At 41.9% G+C, this 19084-nt stretch overlaps 1 protein-coding gene across 6 annotated transcripts in view; it reads left to right on the top strand.

The window, feature by feature from the left end:
• The first annotated feature begins 12344 nt into the window (after positions 1-12344).
• The window catches only part of STX2 (syntaxin 2), a 45338-nt gene continuing 38598 nt past the window's right edge, over positions 12345-19084 (top strand). For 2 of the 6 annotated variants that reach the window (XR_011377951.1, XM_070046982.1), the window contains exon 1: positions 12345-12578. Coding sequence is in view for 5 of the 6 variants with exons in the window: in XM_070046982.1 (XP_069903083.1) it covers positions 12549-12578 (30 nt within the window). In the remaining variant the exon portion in view is untranslated. The remainder of the gene's footprint in view (positions 12579-19084) is intronic. The other 4 variants (XM_030859951.3, XM_070046981.1, XM_070046980.1 and 1 more) reach the window with 3 other exon arrangements.

Raw genomic sequence — 19084 nt, 5'->3', positions numbered from 1 at the left:
CAGCCTCATCCACCAGAACACAGGCACCAGTCCCCTCCACCAGGAAGCCTACACGGCCCACTGAACCAACCTTACCCACTGGGGGCAGACACCAAAAACAACGGGAACTACGAACCTGCAGCCTGTGTAAAAGAGACCCCAAACACAGTAAGTTAAGCAAAATGGGAAGCTAGAGAAACACGTGGCAGATGAAGGAGCAAAGTAAAAACCCACCAGACCTAACAAATGAAGAGGAAATAGGCAGTCTACCTGAAAACGAATTCAGAGTAATGATAGTAAAGATGATACAAAATCTTGGAATTAGAATGGAGAAAATACAAGAAACGTTTAACGAGGACCTAGAAGAACTAAAGAGCAAACAAACAATGATGAATTACACAATAAATGAAATTAAAAATTCTCTAGAAGGAATCAATAGCAGAATAACTGAGGCATAAGAATGGATAAGTGACCTGGAAGATAAAATAGTGGAAATAACTACCGCAGAGCAGAATAAAGAAAAAAAGAATAAAAAGAATTGAGGACAGTCTCAGAGACCTCTGGGACAATATTAAACACAACAACATTTAAATTATAGGGGCCCCAGAAGAAGAAGAGAAAAAGAAAGGGACTGAGAAAATATTTGAAGTGATTATAGTTGAAAACTTGCCTAATATGAGAAAGGAAATACTCAATCAAGTCCAGGAAGCACAGAGAGTCCCATACAGGATAAATCCAAGGAGAAACATGCCAAGACACATATTAATCAACCTATCAAAAATTAAATACAAAGAAAAAATATTAAAAGCAGCAAGGGAAAACCAACAATTAACATACAAGGGAATCCCCATAAGGTTAACAGCTGATCTTTCAGCAGGAGCTCTGCAAGCCAGAAGGGAGTGGCAGGACATATTTAAAGTGATGATAGGGAAAAGACCATAACCAAGATTACTCTACCCAGCAAGGATCTCATTCAGATTTGATGGAGAAATTAAAACCTTTACAGACAAGCAAAAGCTAAGAGAATTCAGCACCACCAAAACAGCTTTACAACAAATGCTAAAGGAACTTCGCTAGGCGGGAAACATGAGAGAAGGAAAAGACCTACAAAAACAAACCCTAAACAATTAAGAAAATGGTAATCGAAACATACATGTTGATAATTACCTTAAATGTAAATGGATTAAATGCTCCAACCAAAAGACATAGACTGGCTGAAAGGATATGAAAACAAGACCCATATATATGCTGTCTACAAGAGACCCACTTCAGACCTAGGGACACATACAGACAGAAAGTGAAGGAATGGAAAAAGATATTCCATGCAAATGGAAATCAAAAGAAAGCTGGAGTAGCAATTCTCATATCAGATGAAATAGACTTTAAAATAAAGACTATTACAAGAGACAAAGAAGGACACTACATAATGACCAAGGGATCAATCCAAGAAGAAGATATAACAATTAGAGATATTTATGCACCCAACATAGGAGCATCTCAGTACATAAGGCAAACGCTAACAGCCATAAAAGGGGAAATCGACAGTAACACAATAATAATAGGGGACTTTAACACCCCACTTTCACCAATGGACAGGTCATCCAAAATGAAAATAAATAAGGAAACACAATCTTCAAATAACACATTAGACAAGATGGACTTAATTGATATTTATAGGACATTCCATCCAAAAACATCAGAATACACTTTCTTCTCAAGTGCTCGTGGAACATTCCCCAGGATAGATCATATCTTGGGTCACAAATCAAGCCTTGGTAAATTTAAGAAAATTGAAATCGTATCAGGTATCTTTTCCGGCCACAACGCTATAAGAGTAGATATCAATTACAGGGAGAAAAAACTGTAAAAAATACAAACACATGGAGGCTAAACAATACACTACTAAATAACCAAGAGATCACTGAAGAAATAAAAGAGGAAATAAAAAAATACCTGGAAACAAATGACAATGAAAACACGACAACCCAAAACCTATGGGATGCAGCAAAAGCAGTTCTAAGAGGGAAGTTTATAGCAATACAATCCTACCTTATGAAACAAGAAACATCTCAAGTAAACAACCTAACCTTACACCTAAAGCAATTAGAGAAAGAAGAACAAAAAAACCCCAAGTATCCAATAAAGATGTTAAAAAAAAAACAAAGAAACCCCAAAGTTAGCAGAAGGAAAGAAATCATAAAGATCAGATCAGAAATAAATGAAAAAGAAGTGAAGGAAATGATAGCAAAGATCAATAAAACTAAAAGCTGGTTCTTTGAGAAGATAAACAAAATTGATAAACCATTAGCCACATTCATCAAGAAAAAAAGGAAAAAGACTCAAATCAATAGAATTAGAAGTGAAAAAGGAGAAGTAACAACAGACACTGCAGAAATACACAGGGTCATGAGAGATTACTACAACCAACTATATGCCAATAAAATGGACAACCTGGAAGAAATGGACAAATTCTTAGAAAAGCACAACCTTCCAAGACTGAACCAGGAAGAAATAGAAAATATAAACAAACCAATTACAAGCACTGAAATTGAAACTGTGGTTAAAAATCTTCCAACAACAAAAGCCCAGGACCAGATGGCTCCACAGGTGAATTCTATCAAACATTTAGAGAAGAGATAACACCCATCCTTCTCAAACTCTTCCACAAAATTGCAGAGAAAGGAACACTCTCAAACTCATTTTATGAGGCCACCATCACCCAGATACCAAAACCAGACAAAGATGTCGCAAGAAAAGAAAACCAGAGGCCAATATCACTGATGAACATAGAGGCAAAAATCCTCAACAAAATACTAGCAAACAGAATCCAACAGCATATTAAAAGATCATACACCATGATAAAGTGGGGTTTATTCCAGGAATGCAAGGATTCTTCAATATATGCAAATCAATTGATGTGATAAACCATATTAACAAATTGAAGGAGATCATCTCAATAGATGCAGAAAAAGCTTTTGACAAAATTCAACACCCATTTATGATAAAAACCTTCCAGAAAGTAGGCATAGAGGGAACTTACCTTAACATAATAAAGGCCATGTATGACAAACCCACAGCCAACATCATTCTCAATGGTGAAAAACTGAAACCATTTCCCCTAAGATCAGGAACAAGACAAGGTTGCCCACTCTCACCACTTTTATTCAACAAAGTTTTGCAAGTTTTAGCCACAGCAATCAGAGAAGAAAAAAATAAATAAATAAAAGGAATCCAAATTGGAAAAGAAGAAGTAAAGCTGTCACTGTTTGCAGATGACATGATACTATACATAGAGAATCCTAAAGATGCTACCTGAAAACTACTAGAGCTAATCAATGAATTTGGTAAAGTAGCAGGATACAAAATTAATGCACAGAAATCTCTTGCATTCTTTTACACTAATGAAAAGTCTGAAAGAGAAATTAAGGAAACACTCCCATTTACCACTGCAACAAAAAGAATAAAATACCTAGGAATGAACCTACCTAAGAAGACAAAAGACCTGTATGGAGAAAACTATAAAACACTGATGAAAGAAATTAAAGATGATACAAACAGATGGAGAGATATACCATGTTCTTGAATTGGAAGAATCAACATTGTGAAAATGACTCTACTACCCAACGCAATCTACAGATTCGATGTAATCCCTATCAAACTACCAATGGCATTTTGTACAGAACTAGAACAAAAAATTTCACAGTTTATGTGGAAACACAAAAGACCCTGAATAGCCAAAGCAATCCTGAGAAAGAAAAATGGAGCTGGAGGAATCAGGCTTCCTGACTTCAGACTATACTACAAAGCTACAGTAATCAAGACAATATGATACTGGTGCAAAAAGAGAAATATAGATCAATGGAACAGGATAGAAAGCCCAGAGATAAACCCACGCACATACGGTCACCTTATCTTTGATAAAGGAGGCAAGAATATACAATGGAGAAAAGACAGCCTCTTCAATAAGTGGTGCTGGGAAAGCTGGACAGCTACATGTAAAGAATGAAATTAGAACACTCCCTAACATCACACACAAAAATAAACTCAAAATGTTTTAAAGACCTAAATGTAAGGCCAGACACTATAAAATTCTTAGAGGAAAACATAGGCAGAACACTCCATGACATAAATCACAGCAAGATCCTTTTAGACCCACCTCCTAGAGAAATGGAAATAAAAACAAAAATAAATAAATGGGACCTAATGAAACTTAAAAGCTTTTGCACAGCAAAGGAAACCATAAACAAGACAAAAAGACAACCCTCAGAATGGGAGAAAATATTTGCAAATGAAGCAACTGACAAAGGATTAATCTCCAAAATATACAAGTAGTACATGCAGCTCAATACCAAAAAAACAAACAACCCAATCCAGAAATGGGCAGAAGACCTAAACAGACATTTCTCCAAAGAAGATATACAGATTGCCAACAAACACATGAAAGGATGCTCAACATCACTAATCATTAGAGAAATGCAAATCAAAACTACAATGAGGTATCACCTCACACCAGTCAGAATGGCCATCATCAAAAAATCTAGAAACAATAAATGCTAGAGAGGGTGTGGAGAAAAGGGAACCCTCTTGCACTGTTGGTGGGAATGTAAATTGATAGAGCCACTATGGAGAACAGTATGGAGGTTCCTTAAAAAACTAAAAATAGAACTACCATACGACCCAGCAATCCCACTACTGGTCATATATCCTGAGAAAAGCATCATTCAAAGAAAGTCATGTACCACAATGTTTATTGCAGCACCCTTTACAATAGCCAGGACATGGGAGCAACCTAAGTGTTCAGGACATGGAAGCAACCTAAGTGTTCAGGACATGGAAGCAACCTAAGTGTCCGTCGACAGATGGATAAAGAAGATGTGGCACATATATACAATGAAATATTACTCAGCCATGAAAAGAAAGGAAATTGAGTTATTTGTAGTGAGGTGGATGGACCTAGAGTCTGTCATACAGAGTGAAGTAAGTCAGAAAGAGAAAAACAAATACCGTATACTAACACATATATATGGAATCTAAAAAAAAAAAAATGTTCTGATAACCTACGGGCAAGACCGGACTAAAGATGCAGATGTAGAGAATGGACTTGAGGACACGGGGAGGGGGAAGGGTAAGCTGGGACGAAGTGAGAGAGTGGCATGGACATATATACACTACCAAATGTAAAATTGATAGCTAGTGGGAAGCAGCCGCATAGCACAGGGAGACCAGCTAGGTGCTTTGTGACCACCTAGAGGGGTGGGATGGGGAGGGTGGGAGGGAGACGCAAGAGGGAGGGGATATGGGGATATATGTATACATATAGCTGATTCACTTTGTTATACAGCAGAAACTAACACAACATTGTAAAGCAATTATACTCCAATAAAGATGTTTTTAAAAATAAATAAATATATTAGAGTCACAAATTTTAAAATAGGCAGGAACTTTTTGCTAAGTTCAAATTCAAACTCTGCAGCTGGCCAGAAATTCACAAACCTGTAATTTGCCGTTAAGTTTCCCACCATGGTAATAAAGTTTACTTTTGAATGAATACATGTATTAAGCAAATTTTGCAGCATAAGTTGCTCAACAAATATTTATTACACACCTCCTGTGTGCTGGGTCCCATTCCAGGTGTTGGCGAGAATTGCTGAGCAAAGTGGACGAAAATCCCTGCCCTAGATGGAGTTGACATTTCAGAGGAGAAAGACAAATAATAAGCAGCGTACAAAATAAGTGGTCAGAGGACATAGGACATAGTTGGTCGGAGGGTGTAGGTGTTAAGGAGAAAAAAGAACAAGGTAAGAGGGTTCAGGGTGTGAAGAAGAAATGGCAATTCTTAACAGGGTGCGGCAGGACTGGCCTTGCAGAAAAGGTGTCACTGGACCAAAGTCTTAAAGGAAGTAAGGGACCAAGCTACACAGGTATCTGGGGGAAGAGCATTCAGACAAGCACAGCCAGTGCAAAGGCCCTGAGGTGGCACATGGCTGGCTGGGAGTCAGTGGAGCGAAGTGCAGAGGGAAACAAGGCTCTGGAGGTCTTGGAGGATGTTCAGATTGGGCAGGACCTTGCAGGCCACTGTAAGGACTTTAGTGTTTACTCTGAGTGAGCAATACTTTCTATATATATGGTTTATAAATGGTCCCATCAATCTGCACATCATGTTATCAGTGTGCTGTAACCTCCAGAGTGTTGGCTTCAACTTCAGTGTACTGAAGAATCAACCATTTCTGATGGATGAATCAGGTGGGAAAAATAAAAACGATGATCTAGATGAAAATTCTAGGCTGTGTAAGAGAAGGCTGGAGCCAATGTGTTGGGGCGTACATCACCCTTAACTGTGAGTCTCTGCCCTGTGAATTGTCCATGATTCCCACCGTGATCTCAGGAGGCATTCAGTTCTCTTCTAGCTCTGTGTAGGCCCTTCTCACGCTGTGGCACCTAAATGTATGATTTATTTATTCAGTTCATGTCAACCCAAAACACAGCTATGTGGGGAGGACAGATAGAAGGATCAGTGTGTCACCATCCTTGCCCTATTCATTCTTTCATTCATTTATTTGTAACACTCCTTGAAAAGGGACACATAATATTAAGAAATATGCCCTATCTTCCAGGAGCTAAATTCCTAATTTTAGTAAATGACTATATTAGTTTTCTGTTATTGACATAACAAGTTATCGAAAACTCAGCAGCTTCAGACAATACATATCTATTAGCTCACAGTTCCGTAGGTCAGAAGTCTGGGTGGCCCAGCTGTGTTCTCTGCTTGGGTTTCATAAGGCTGAAATCAAAGTGTCAATGCCCGGGCCCTTATAGGGTGTTGGAAGGTATACCAATAAGGAAGGTATAAGGAAGGTATAAGGTATAAGGAAGAATCGGCTTCCAAGCCCACGCAGGTTGTTGGTAGAACCCAGTTCCTTGCAGATATTTGACAGAAGGCCCCATTTCCTTGCTGGTTGTCAGCTGGTGTCCACCCTTAGTGCCTAGAAGTCTCTTGGGTCCTTGCACATGACCCTTCATTTCAGAGTCAGTGATGGGGCATTGACACCTCACATTTGCGGTTTCTCTGACAGCCCCTTCTGCCACATCTTTTTCACCTGCAGAAAGTTCTTTGCTTGTGAGGGCTGAGGTGACTAGACTGGGCCCACCCCTACTAATCCAGGCAAGTCCCAGTGCCTGCAAGACCCCTTTTGCCATATAAGGTAACACAGTCACAGGTTCTAAGGATTAGGGTGTGGCCATCTATAGGGGGACATTATGATGCCAATGCCATTATCCCAATGACTAATGGCCTTTCTCGTTGCCCCCGTTCTCTCTGCCTTCTCTCCTTTCTAAGGTGGCCTACTGTAGGAGAGGATACCTTTTCAGGCCTTGTCTAAGTCCAACTCACAATGACCCCCTTTCTTCGAGAACCACCCCCATCCATCATGGGGGTGGTAATCAGATTCTCTTTCTTAGGAACACAGGCCTCTTTCAATCTTGATAAGCAGCTGTTTTGAACGCACTACCATGATCTGACTAATATTTTGACCCCCAGAGACGTCTGACTGCCTATGTATGGAAGTAATAAGGAAAAATTGACAAATTATGTATTAGTAGTCACACCCTCATTCTTCCCCTGGCAGGATAAGAAAGTTCTGGTTGACAATTCAACGTTATCCAACTGCTCCCCCTATTATATGCTTTCAAATAATCTGTTGGGGGGAGGCGGAGGAAAAGGTAGGGCCAATACTTATTGGAGAGAAATTAACGATGGTGGTGGATGGACGGAAAGTGCTGACCCAGTACGAGTGCCCTGGTGGGTAAGTTTAGAGGGTGCTGAGTGAGAAAAAGAGTACTCTGGGAACTGTAGGGTATAAAAGACATGAAACACTAGAAGACTGTAGAAAGGATTTAGAGAGTGATCTTGGGGGTTACAAATGAGACCTCTTTTAATATTCTTAGGGATAACTTAATAAAGATTGGAATCATTTTTAATTGCTTTGACTGTGGGACTCCATTTTTTCAAGTGAGATGCCACATTCAGAATCCAGGGAACATTTATGGATAAACACATTTAGTCAAAATTGTTCTGACATCAGTAAGGATTCATTAAGAAAGTGTTTTCCAGAGGGAACCGCGTTAGGATAATTCAAGGCCTTAATTAGGGCTCTACACAGTACAATGGAAAGACCACAATGTCTTCCTTTTTCATTTCTTGCTAGTGAGTTTATCTTCCCTGGGATGGAGTGGCATGGGGTGGTTATTCCGCTCCGCAGAAAGCCTTGTCCTTCTGCAGGGTTTGGCCCTGTTCATTAGACCTCCCCCTGCCAGCGAATTCGGGTCAGGCATTTCCGGTCCCAGGGAGGTCACATGACCGGGTTTGACCTATCACAGCCGCAGAGCCACCTGACTGGTGATTGGTTCGGGGGTACACAAATGACCCCAGTTGATCCAATCAGAGAGAAGTTCGGGAATCTGAGCCTGCAACCCAGAGAAGGTGCTCTTTTCTTTTCCCTGGGACTGAATCTGGCTCCCGCCAGAGCCGGAGCCCAGTAAAGAGGAGTCACCTGCGGGATGAAAGCTGAGCCCTGATGGCTGTCTGAGCACCTGGATCAGACCCGCCTGCCTGAGTCACTACTCAAACCTGAGTAGTGTACTACTCAGTACACTACCCCTGTATTTTCCGCTGCCAAGATTTTACTCATTAATCAGCTCTTCAGTATAAAACGTTTATTTATTACTGCTTCTGGCATTGGAAAGTATTGGTGTGTGTGCAGGTAGTTAAATAAGTTTTATTCAGTGCAGTTTCTCCGGGCTTCATTTTGCACACCTAAGGTTTGTTAAGATTTGATGCTTTCATCAATTTTTAAAGAGCAAATTTTGCAGTGTGCATTTTTAGGAAGTTAATTCTATGTTAATGATTCTTTCTACGAAGGCTAATTTTCCTGAGTAATTTTTTCTGCTGTTGCTAACCAGATATAACTTTTCAATCGGTTTTTAAAATTTGTAACACATTTTACCATGTGTAGTTTAGATTTCTATTACTTGTTAATTGCTTCTAAGAGTAATAAGCATAAATTGATTAAACAGACATCATTCATACTTATTGTTTGCAATTAAGAGGGCAAATGAGTAGGGTGAATCAGTCGCTGGAGGCATAGTGGGGTCAAAATGGGAAAGTCACAGCCTTTCAGCTTGAAAGCTGCCTTTTCACCTCTTCACAGGCAGGAAAATTGAGGCTTAGAGAAATTAGTCTTTTTGTCCTGTTAACCTGAAACTATAAAAGTCAGTTATTTTACCAGCAAAATGGGTTTATTCCTGAGCAGCAAAGAATTTCAATTTGGGATGTGCAACTATGGCAACCTACAAGCAAGTCTGGTAAAACAAAAGAAAGGAAACTCTTATAGAGGAGAAGGGGAACTTGGGAGGGGCTGTTATGAACAAAAAGTCCGTTGGAAGAAACTGGGAATTTGAAATACAGTGGCTTTCATTGGCTGAGGTGTGATGGTCTCTCACTGGCTGAGCTGTTGCCAGGCCAAGAGAAAATCTTCCTCTCGCTGGTGGTAGTAATGTCACTTCCCACAGGGGATGTGAGGTACCATCTCTTCCTGCTGGGATCTGTATTGACATTGAGTGAGAGCACCCCCTCTGGCCTCTTGACTCCATTTTAGTGAGGTTTCCCTTTATTAATTTTCACAGTCCAAAGTTGCACAGAGAGTAAATAGCAGAACTGGGATTCAAAGCCAGGACTGGACATCTATTATTATTATTATTATTTTTAATTTTATTGAAGTATAGTTGATTTACAATGTGTTAATTTCTGATGTGCAGCAAGGTGATTCAGTTACATATATATATATATTCTTTTTCATATTCTTTTCCTTTATCACAGGATATTGAATATAGTTCCCTGTGCTATACAGAAGGTCCTTGTTACAATATACAGTATACAATTGTATATACAATCCTATATACAATAGTTTGCATCTGCTAATCCCAAACTCCCAAGCCATCCCTCTGCCACACCCCTCCCCCTTGGCAAGCACAAGTCTCTTCTCTATATTTGTGAGTCTGTGTCTGTTTCATAGGTAAGTTCATTTGCATCATATTTCAAATTCCACATATAAGTGATACCATATGGTATTTGTCTTTCTCTCTCTGACTTGCTTTACTTAGTATGATAGTCTCTAGGTCCAACCATGTTGCTGCAAATGGCATTATTTCATTCTTTTTTAATGGCTGAGTAGTATTCCACTGTATATATGTACCACATCTTCTTTATCCATTCCTCTGTTGATGGACATTTAGGTTGCTTCCATGTCTTGGCTATTGTGAATAGTACTGCTATGAACATTGGGGTGCATGTATCTTTTTGAATTAGAGTTTTTGAACATCTATTATTTTATTTTACAAATTGTGTATTGAGTGCCTACAATGTGCCTGACATTTTGTAGGAATCGGAGACACAATAGTGAACAAAACAGACCAAAGCCCCTATTCCCTGGGACCTTACATTTCAGAAGTAGCTTACCTCTTAGTCTGTAAATTCTCACAGCAATGTATTAGGATGTCTTCATTCTAAGTGAAAAAACTGAAAAAGGAATTCATTGGCTCGTGAAAGTCCTGCGGTATGTGGGTTTCAAGTACTGCTTGACACAGGAGCTCAAATGCTGTGTCCAGGACCAGGTGTTTTTCTACCCTCGCTCAGTTTTACCCCCTTTATATTAACTCCAGTCTCAGAAAAGCTCTGTACAATTGCTGCCGCCTCACCCCCTGCTCACACCTCATTTTAATTGCTTCGTCAAAAGGGAGGATTTTTGTTCAACCCATATCCATCAAATTATTGATTTTGATTTAAATTATGAAAAACATAACAAAGTCATAAATGAAGAAGAGACAAATTTGCCCCTGGTCCACCCAAGTTTAAGTCCCTATCTTTGGTTTCTAAACTGTCTAGTCTCTGCTTCCCCTGCTCCCCTACTCTAATCCAAGAACCCAATCATGCCCAGAACCAAACCCCAAATTCCCTGCTTTTTCTGTCTAGACTCTTCTCAAATATATTTCTTATGGCTGCTTTCTTTACCTTAGATCATAGCACAAAAGCCACCTATTCAAGGAGGTAGTAAAGAATTTAACCTTGTCCAAAAAGCAATCTGTCCTTTGCTCTCACTCCTGGAAGTAGTATGTGTTTGCCTGGGGGCCTTTGGACTAGCCAGAGAGCGCCCATGTGATTTAGGATGGGACTTTTGGGGTACATGGGTACAGGTCAACCTGGAGACTTAGATCAACCAGGAGGGTAATCATGTCATGCCTATGCAATGGAGCCCCAATAAAAACTCAGAATTTGGTGGCTTGGGTGAGATTTCCTGGTTGGTGACTTCGTGTATATTGACACACATCAATGCTTGAAAGTAATGTGCCCTGACTGCCCAAGGAGAAGACAACAGAAGCCTCCCATTTGGTGCAGCCGGTCTCCCCCCATGCACCTCTGCCCTTCGCTGATGTTAATCTGTATCCTTCCCCTGTGATAAACCCTGTCAGCACTGCAGTTTTTAGTGAATTCTGAGTCCCTCCAGTGAATTATTGAACTTGAGTGTGGTTGGGGGAACCCCCAGAACTTGTAGTTGGTGTCAGAAGTGAGAGTGGTCTTGGGGACTGTTCCCTCTAACTTTGTTGGCCTAAACTCTGGCGCCTCTTGTGCCCACCTTTCTGACGTAGCCAGCCCTCTTTCAGCTCTCCTCCAAGTGCATGCCCCTATTTTCTTTGCTTATTTATTTATCTGCTTCTGTATCCTATTTCTCCACTAGAACTGCATCCCAAGGCCTGAGTCCCTGCATATCACCATCCCATGCCATTTTAAGTTATATTCTTTGTTATGTTCGTTAAGCATTATAGGCCTTACTTTATCTCTTGTCCTTTATTCACACAAAAGGCTGGTATGAAGCCTTAAAGAGAAGGCCTATGTTCAGAATACGCATATGCAAAGCTGCACCCAGCTCATCTCCATAGGCTTGCTAAATTTGTCACCAAATTTACCACGAATTTTTAAAATAAATAAAATGAATGCGAAAACACAAAAGCAATCAAGAAGGGTAAAAGGTGCATCTAATTGACCAGGCTAAGAGGCCGCCAGAACGCAGCTCGGCCGGGCCCCGCCCCTCCATGGCCAGCCCCGCCTTTTCCTCAACAGGCCCCGCCCCTCCACTTTCAGTGAGGTTCTGCCCTTTCCCCCACCAGGTCCTGTCCCTGTCCCGGCCTAAGACGCCCCGCCTCTTTCCCCTCTCTGGCCGGCCCCTTCCCTCCCCGATAGTCCCCGCCCACCCCGCCAAGGCTCCTCCCCTCCCCGGCGGGCCCCGCCCCTCGGGCCGCGGCATTCCCGCAGGAAGGCTCCCGCCGTCTGCGTGGGCCTGGGCGCGGCGCGGGCCGGGCGTACGCAGAGCGCGCCGGCGCGGTTGCCGTGGCAGCGCCGGCGGAGGGGACGGAGACCGGCGGGCTGAGGCGGCGGCGGGGCCACCGAGAGGTCGCGGCCGGCCGGAGGCGGCGCCGGGCAGGCCTGAGCGGCGGCGCGCGGCGCCCGGCCCGCGGGGATGCGGGACCGGCTGCCGGACCTGACGGCGGTGAGTGGCGGGCGGATAGCGGTTCGGGCCGGGAGCACTGGGGGCGCGGGCGTTGGCCGGGGCCTGGCGGGAGGGGGTCGCGGGCCGGGCTGGGGGCGGGGGCGCGGGGACGGGCGGGAAGGGGAGGCCAGGTCGGGGGGCGCCGGCCCGTCGGGGCGGCCTAGCGGGTGGGGTCGGGGCGGGGGCGCAGGGCTCCCCCAGCCCGCAGCGCCCCGCGTAGGTCGCCGTCCCCCAGTCCCCCGGACGCCCCGACAGCCCAGAGGCGGGCACTGTTCTGCCCTCGCTTCCGCGCGGGGGGGAAAACAGCTTTTGAAAGGGCGTCTCAGGGGAGCGGCCGGACTGGACCGCGAACCCCTTTCCTGAGCTGGGCTCTGCCGCTTCTTCAGCTTGATTCGTTCCCTGGAGTCACTCCATCCTGTCGCCTGGTTTGAATCCTTGCACAGCACTCAGCACGACCAGAAATGACTTGCTGAATTATGGTCCGTCCCACCCTAGTGGGTGTCAGCTCCTGGGGAGCAGGACTTGTCCCCTCGCCCCCTGTCTTGTCCCTGGGGTCTAGGACGGGGCCCCGCGCGGTGGGAGTGAATGCACCTGGCGCGCCTCCGTCGGGGGGCCTTGCAGGGCTGGATGCTGGGAGGGAGCGGCGAGCAGGTACGGAGCGGCGCCTTTTGTTCCCCTGTAAATAGTTTGCCTTGTGCTTGTTTACCGCCCGTGAGCCCAGCTCGTGGAGCGTGTAGGTGCTCAGTGAGTAGCGACAGCAGACTACCGATTATTTTAGTAAGAGAGCAGCGTTTTGTTCACTTCGGCGTTGGACTAGTGTTTGATGCATTTCACAGACAATACTGTGAATGAGATGGTGACGTTGAAACTGTAGTGGATGTTTATACTGTGGGAGAGTTGAAAAATTTTAGGCCAACAGAATTAATTCTTTTTCTTTAAAAATATTCAATACAAGTACTAATTGTGCTGAACGTTTGCATTTTGTTTCCCAGTGCACAGAATCCCTGGCAGCCTCAGACCTGCGCTAGGCCCACTGCCCTAAGGCATCCATTGAATGTCATGAATTAACTTCTCTTCTTTGCTTCTAGAATGGATCTAGCTGTGCCCCAGGCTTAGGAAGCAGAGAGAATAGTCAGATTATTATCTGTGTTCTGTCCGCCAGATGAGGAATCTTAGTTCAGAAAGGCAGTGAATTATTCATTCTTAAGATTATGGAAATTATGCTTTTACAGTCATGCCCAGAAAGTTTCTTCATAGTGATTTTTCTTTCCTTCCTTTTTTTGTTAACGGTCAGGTACTTTGACCTCTGCACTTTGCAGGTCAGCATCCTGTGAAACAGCAAATTACTGTTCTGTTATCTCACTCAAGGGAGTATCTTTCCTTGTTAGAATTAGAAGCTCAAATATTTGTTAAGAAGTGACGAATGTATCATGAGAGGACAGCCAAATTTTTGAATGTTGGGGAATAGTAGAAAAGATCTGTCAGTGGAGTATGTGACAAGCTTTTCTTGGCTTGATTAGCAAAAAATAAAGAAGACAGTTATTTATTACTCTTCAGTGTATGTGTATTTCAGCTCTCATGGCAACAGTGTTGGTAAGAACATGTTTCGATCTAGAATTTTAGAGCAAGAAGTGACCTCTTCTGGTCCAATATCATCTTGCTGTAGATGAAGATTAAGCAGCTGTAGAGCGAGTTAGCAGAAGTTTCTACGTCTGGAGTCGTCGAATCTTGAGCAGAGAATTTTTAAACCTCTCAAAACTTCACTTTTCCTGTATATAAAGTGGAGATAGTAACATCTTTCTTGTCTACTCTCATGGAAGAAGCTGTGAAACATAAAATTATCTGTTGCGTGTGCCACTCTGGGAGAAGGTGGGAGAGAGAAAATGGTCTGTAATTACAAGTGCTCTTAATATTTATTAGTTTTTAAAAATGTTTCCAGGAAGTTATAAAAAGGAACCTTCTCCCTGGCATAAAATATTAAGTTAAAATTGAATTTGACATAAAGTTTGATAACTTTTAATATTTAAAAACGTCTCTGAAAATTATCAGATATAAAAGATAATTTTTTTTCCAGGAAATGTGTCCTCTCCAAGTAGTTCTTGGAGAAGTTGACTGTCCTTTCACAGCCGTGCTTCTAAATGGCTGGGGTTTTTTTCCTAGGGAAAGTTTAATATTTAATTTTGGTAGTTACAATGCCTGTGATGTCCACATTGACAAAATATTTGTGATGCCTTCTACAGATTTCTTTATTAGCTGCTAAGGATTCCTCCTGAGAAAAAGATTCCCACTGATAACTACTCAGAAAGGACTTAAAAGTTAGTTTGTCTAATACAGTTTGTCAAATATAGAGTTAGCTGCTTCTAAGCAGTGATTCTCCTTTTGAGCAGCCAATTCATCTGGGTGCAGAAAGTTTAACTGACTTGCCCAAGATTGCCTAAACTCTAAATCCGGAAAGATGTTTCTGGATTATAAAAAAATAAAAGGATGACCCATTCAGCAGGCACTTGAGTGCCAGTGCTCTACGAGGTAATGTGCTAGGTGCAGGGGACACAGAAATGAACTGGGTGTGTGCGGTGGGTGTGCACAGCCCGGGGAAGGAAGAGTGAAGAAGCAGAAGGAAATACTGTTTAGGAAATAAGTCAATCAGAACGGAATTGCTGTCCTGTAAGATAATGACCCCAAATATATTTTGATTACCTTTAAGAAAAGTTTGCAAATGCAAATGGCTATATTTATTATAGTTAAAAATAGAAAAATTGCGTATTTCAACTGTGGGAATTTGCAGGGTAATAAACATAAACACAGTAGCTATGTGGTATTCATTAGTAGATGTATGAGAAAATTACCTTTCAAAAACATTTTATTGAAGTATAGTTGATTTACAATGTTGTATTTAATCTCTGCTGTACAGCAAGGTGACTCAGTTACACACACACATATTCTTTCCCATGATGCTTTATCACGGGATGTTGAATATAGTTCCCTGTGCTCTACAGTAGGACCCTGGTGTTTGTTGAGAAAATTACTATTTTTTTAACATCTTTACTGGAGTATAATTACTTTACAATGGTGTATTAGTTTCTGCTTTATAACAAAGTGAATCAGTTATACATATGTTCCCATATCTCTTCCCTCTTGCGTCTCCCTCCCTCCCACCCTCCCTATCCCACCCCTCCAGGCGGTCACAAAGCACCAAGCTGATCTCCCTGTGCTACGCGGCTGCTTCCCACTAGCTATCTATTTTACGTTTGGTAGTGTATATATGTGCATGCCACTCTCTCACTTTGTCACAGCTTACCCTTCCCCCTCCCCATATCCTCAAGTCCATTCTCTAGTAGGTCTGTGTCTTTATTCCCCTCTTACTCCTAGGTTCTTCATGACATTTTTTTTTCTTAGATTCCATATATATGTGTTAGCATACGGTATTTGTTTTTCTCCTTCTGACTTACTTCACTCTGTATGACAGACTCTAGGTCTATCCACCTCACTACAAATAACTCAATTTCGTTTCTTTTTGTTTGTTTGTTTTTTTGTTTTTGTTTGTTTTTGCGGTACGTGGGCCTCTCACTGTTGTGGCCCCTCCCGTTGCGGAGCACAGGCTCCGGACACGCAGGCTCAGCGGCCATGGCTCACGGGCCTAGCCGCTCCGAGGCATGTGGGATCCTCCGGACCGGGACACGAACCCGTGTCCCCTGCATTGGCAGGCGGGCTCTCAACCACTGCGCCACCAGGGAAGCCCTCGTTTCTTTTTATGGCTGAGTAATATTCCATTGTATATATGTGTCACATCTTCTTTATCCATTCATCTGTTGATGGACACTTAGGTTGCTTCCATGTCCTGGCTATTGTAAATAGAGCTGCAATGAACATTTTGGTACATGACTCTCTTTGAATTATGGTTTTCTCAGGGTATATGCCCAGGAATGGGATTGCTGGGTCGTATGGTAGTTCTATTTGTAGTTTTCTAAGGAACCTCCATACTGTTCTCCATAGTGGCTGTATAAATTTACATTCCCACCAACAGTGCAAGAGTGTTCCCTTTTCTCCACACCCTCTCCAGCATTTATTGTTTGTAGATTTTTTGATGATGGCCATTCTGACTGGTGTGAGATGATATCTTATTGTAGTTTTGATTTGCATTTCTCTAATGATTAGTGATGTTGAGCATTCTTTCATGTGTTTGTTGACAATCTGTATATCTTCTTTGGAGAAATGTCTATTTAGGTCTTCTGCCCATTTCTGGATTGGGTTGTTTGGTTTTTTGTTATTGAGCTGCATGAGCTGCTTGTAAATTTTGGAGATTAATCCTTTCTCAGTTGCTTCATTTGCAAATATTTTCTCCCATTCTGAGGGTTGTCTTTTTGTCTTGTTTATGGTTTCCTTTGCTGTGCAAAAGCTTTTAAGTTTCATTAGGTCCCATTTATTTATTTTTGTTTTTATTTCCATTTCTCTAGGAGGTGGGTCAAAAAGGATCTTGCTGTGATTTATGTCATAAAGTGTTCTGCCTATGTTTTCCTCTAAGAGTTTGATAGTGTCTGGCCTTACATTTAGGTCTTTAATCCATTTTGAGTGTATTTTTATCTATGGTGTTAGAGAGTGTTCTAATTTCATGCTTTTACATGTACCTGTCCAGTTTTCCCAGCACCACTTATTGAAGAGGCTGTCTTTTCTCCACTGTATTTTCTTGCCTCCTTTATCAAAGATAAGGTGACCGTATGTGCGTGGGTTTATCTCTGGGCTTTCTATCTTGTTCCATTGATCTATATTTCTGTTTTTGTGCCAGTACCATACTGTCTTGATTACTGTAGCTTTGTAGTATAGTCTGAAGTCAGGGAGCCTGATTCCTCCAGTTCCATTTTTCGTTCTCAAGATTGCTTTGGCTATTCAGAGTCTTTTGTGTTTCCATACAAATTGTGAAATTTTTTGTTCTAGTTCTGTGAAAAATGCCAATGGTAGTTTGATAGGGATTGCATTGAATCTGTAGATTGCTTTGGGTAGTAGAGTCATTTTCACAATGTTGACTCTTCCAATCCAAGAACATGGTATATCTCTCCATCTATTTGTATCATCTTTAATTTCTTTCATCAGTGTCTTATGATTTTCTGCATACAGGTCTTTTGTCTCCTTAGGTAGGTTTATTCCTAGATATTTTATTCTTTTTGTTGCAGTGGTAAATGGGAGTGTTTTCTTAATTTCACTTTCAGATTTTTCATCATTAGTGTATAAGAAGGCCAGAGGGCTTCCCTGGTGGCACAGTGGTTGAGAGTCTGCCTGCCAATGCAGGGGACACGGGTTCGTGCCCTGGTCCGGGAAGATCCCACATGCTGTGAAGTGGCTAGGCTCATGAGCCATGGCCGCTGAGCCTGCAAGTCCAGAGCCTGTGCTCCACAACGGGAGAGGCCATGACAGTGAGAGGCCTGTGTACCGCAGGAAAGAAAAAAGGAAGAATGCCAGAGATTTCTGTGCATCAATTTTGTATCCTGCTACTTTACCAAATTCTTTGATTAGCTCTAGTAGTTTTCTGGTAGCATCTTTAGGATTCTCTGTGTATAGTATCATGTCATCTGCAAACAGTGACAGCTTTACTTCTTTTCCGATTTGGATTCCTTTTATATCTTTTTCTTCTCTGATTGCTGTGGCTAGAACTTCCAAAACTATGTTGAATAAGAGTGGTGAGAGTGGGCAACCTTGTCTTGTTCCTGATCTTAGTGGAAATGATTTCAGTTTTTCACCATTGAGGACGATGTTGGCTGTGGGTTTGTCATATATGGCCTTTATTATGTTGAGGAAAGTTCCCTCTCTGCCTACTTTCTGCAGGGTTTTTATCATAAATGGGTGTTGAATTTTGTCGAAAGCTTTCTCTGCATCTATTGCGATGACCATGTGGTTTTTCTCCTTCAGTTTGTTAATATGGTGTATCACATTGATTGATTTGCATATATTGAAGAATCGTTGCATTCCTGGGATAAACCCCACCTGATCATGGTGTATGATCCTCTTAATGTGCTGTTGGATTCTGTTTGCTAGTATTTTGTTGAGGATTTTTGCATCTATGTTCATCATTGATATTGGCCAGTAGTTTTCTTTCTCTGTGACATCCTTGTCTGCTTTTGATATCAGGGTGATGGTGGCCTTGTATAATGAGTTTGGGAGTGTTCCTCCCTCTGCTATATTTTGGAAGAGTTTGAGAAGGGTAGGTGTTAGCTCTTCTCTAAATATTTGATAGAATTCGCCTGTGAAGCCATCTGGTCCTGAGCTTTTGTTTGTTGGAAGATTTTTTATCACAGTTTCAATTTCAGTGCTTATGATTGGTCTGTTCCTATTTTCTATTTCTTCCTGATTCAGTCTTGCCAGGTTGTGCGTTGCTAAGAATTTGTCCATTTCTTCCAGGTTGTCCATTTTATTGGCATAGAGTTCCTTGTAGTAATCTCTCATGATCTTTTCTATTTCTGCAGTGTCAGTTGTTACTTCTTCTTTTTCATTTCTAATTCTATTGATTTGAGTCT

Source organism: Globicephala melas, chromosome 13, assembly GCF_963455315.2.
Source record: "Globicephala melas chromosome 13, mGloMel1.2, whole genome shotgun sequence".
NCBI classification, from domain to species: Eukaryota; Metazoa; Chordata; class Mammalia; order Artiodactyla; family Delphinidae; genus Globicephala; species Globicephala melas.
The sequence above is the reverse complement of the archived record's forward strand: the minus strand, read 5'-3'. Positions and strand labels throughout refer to the sequence as shown.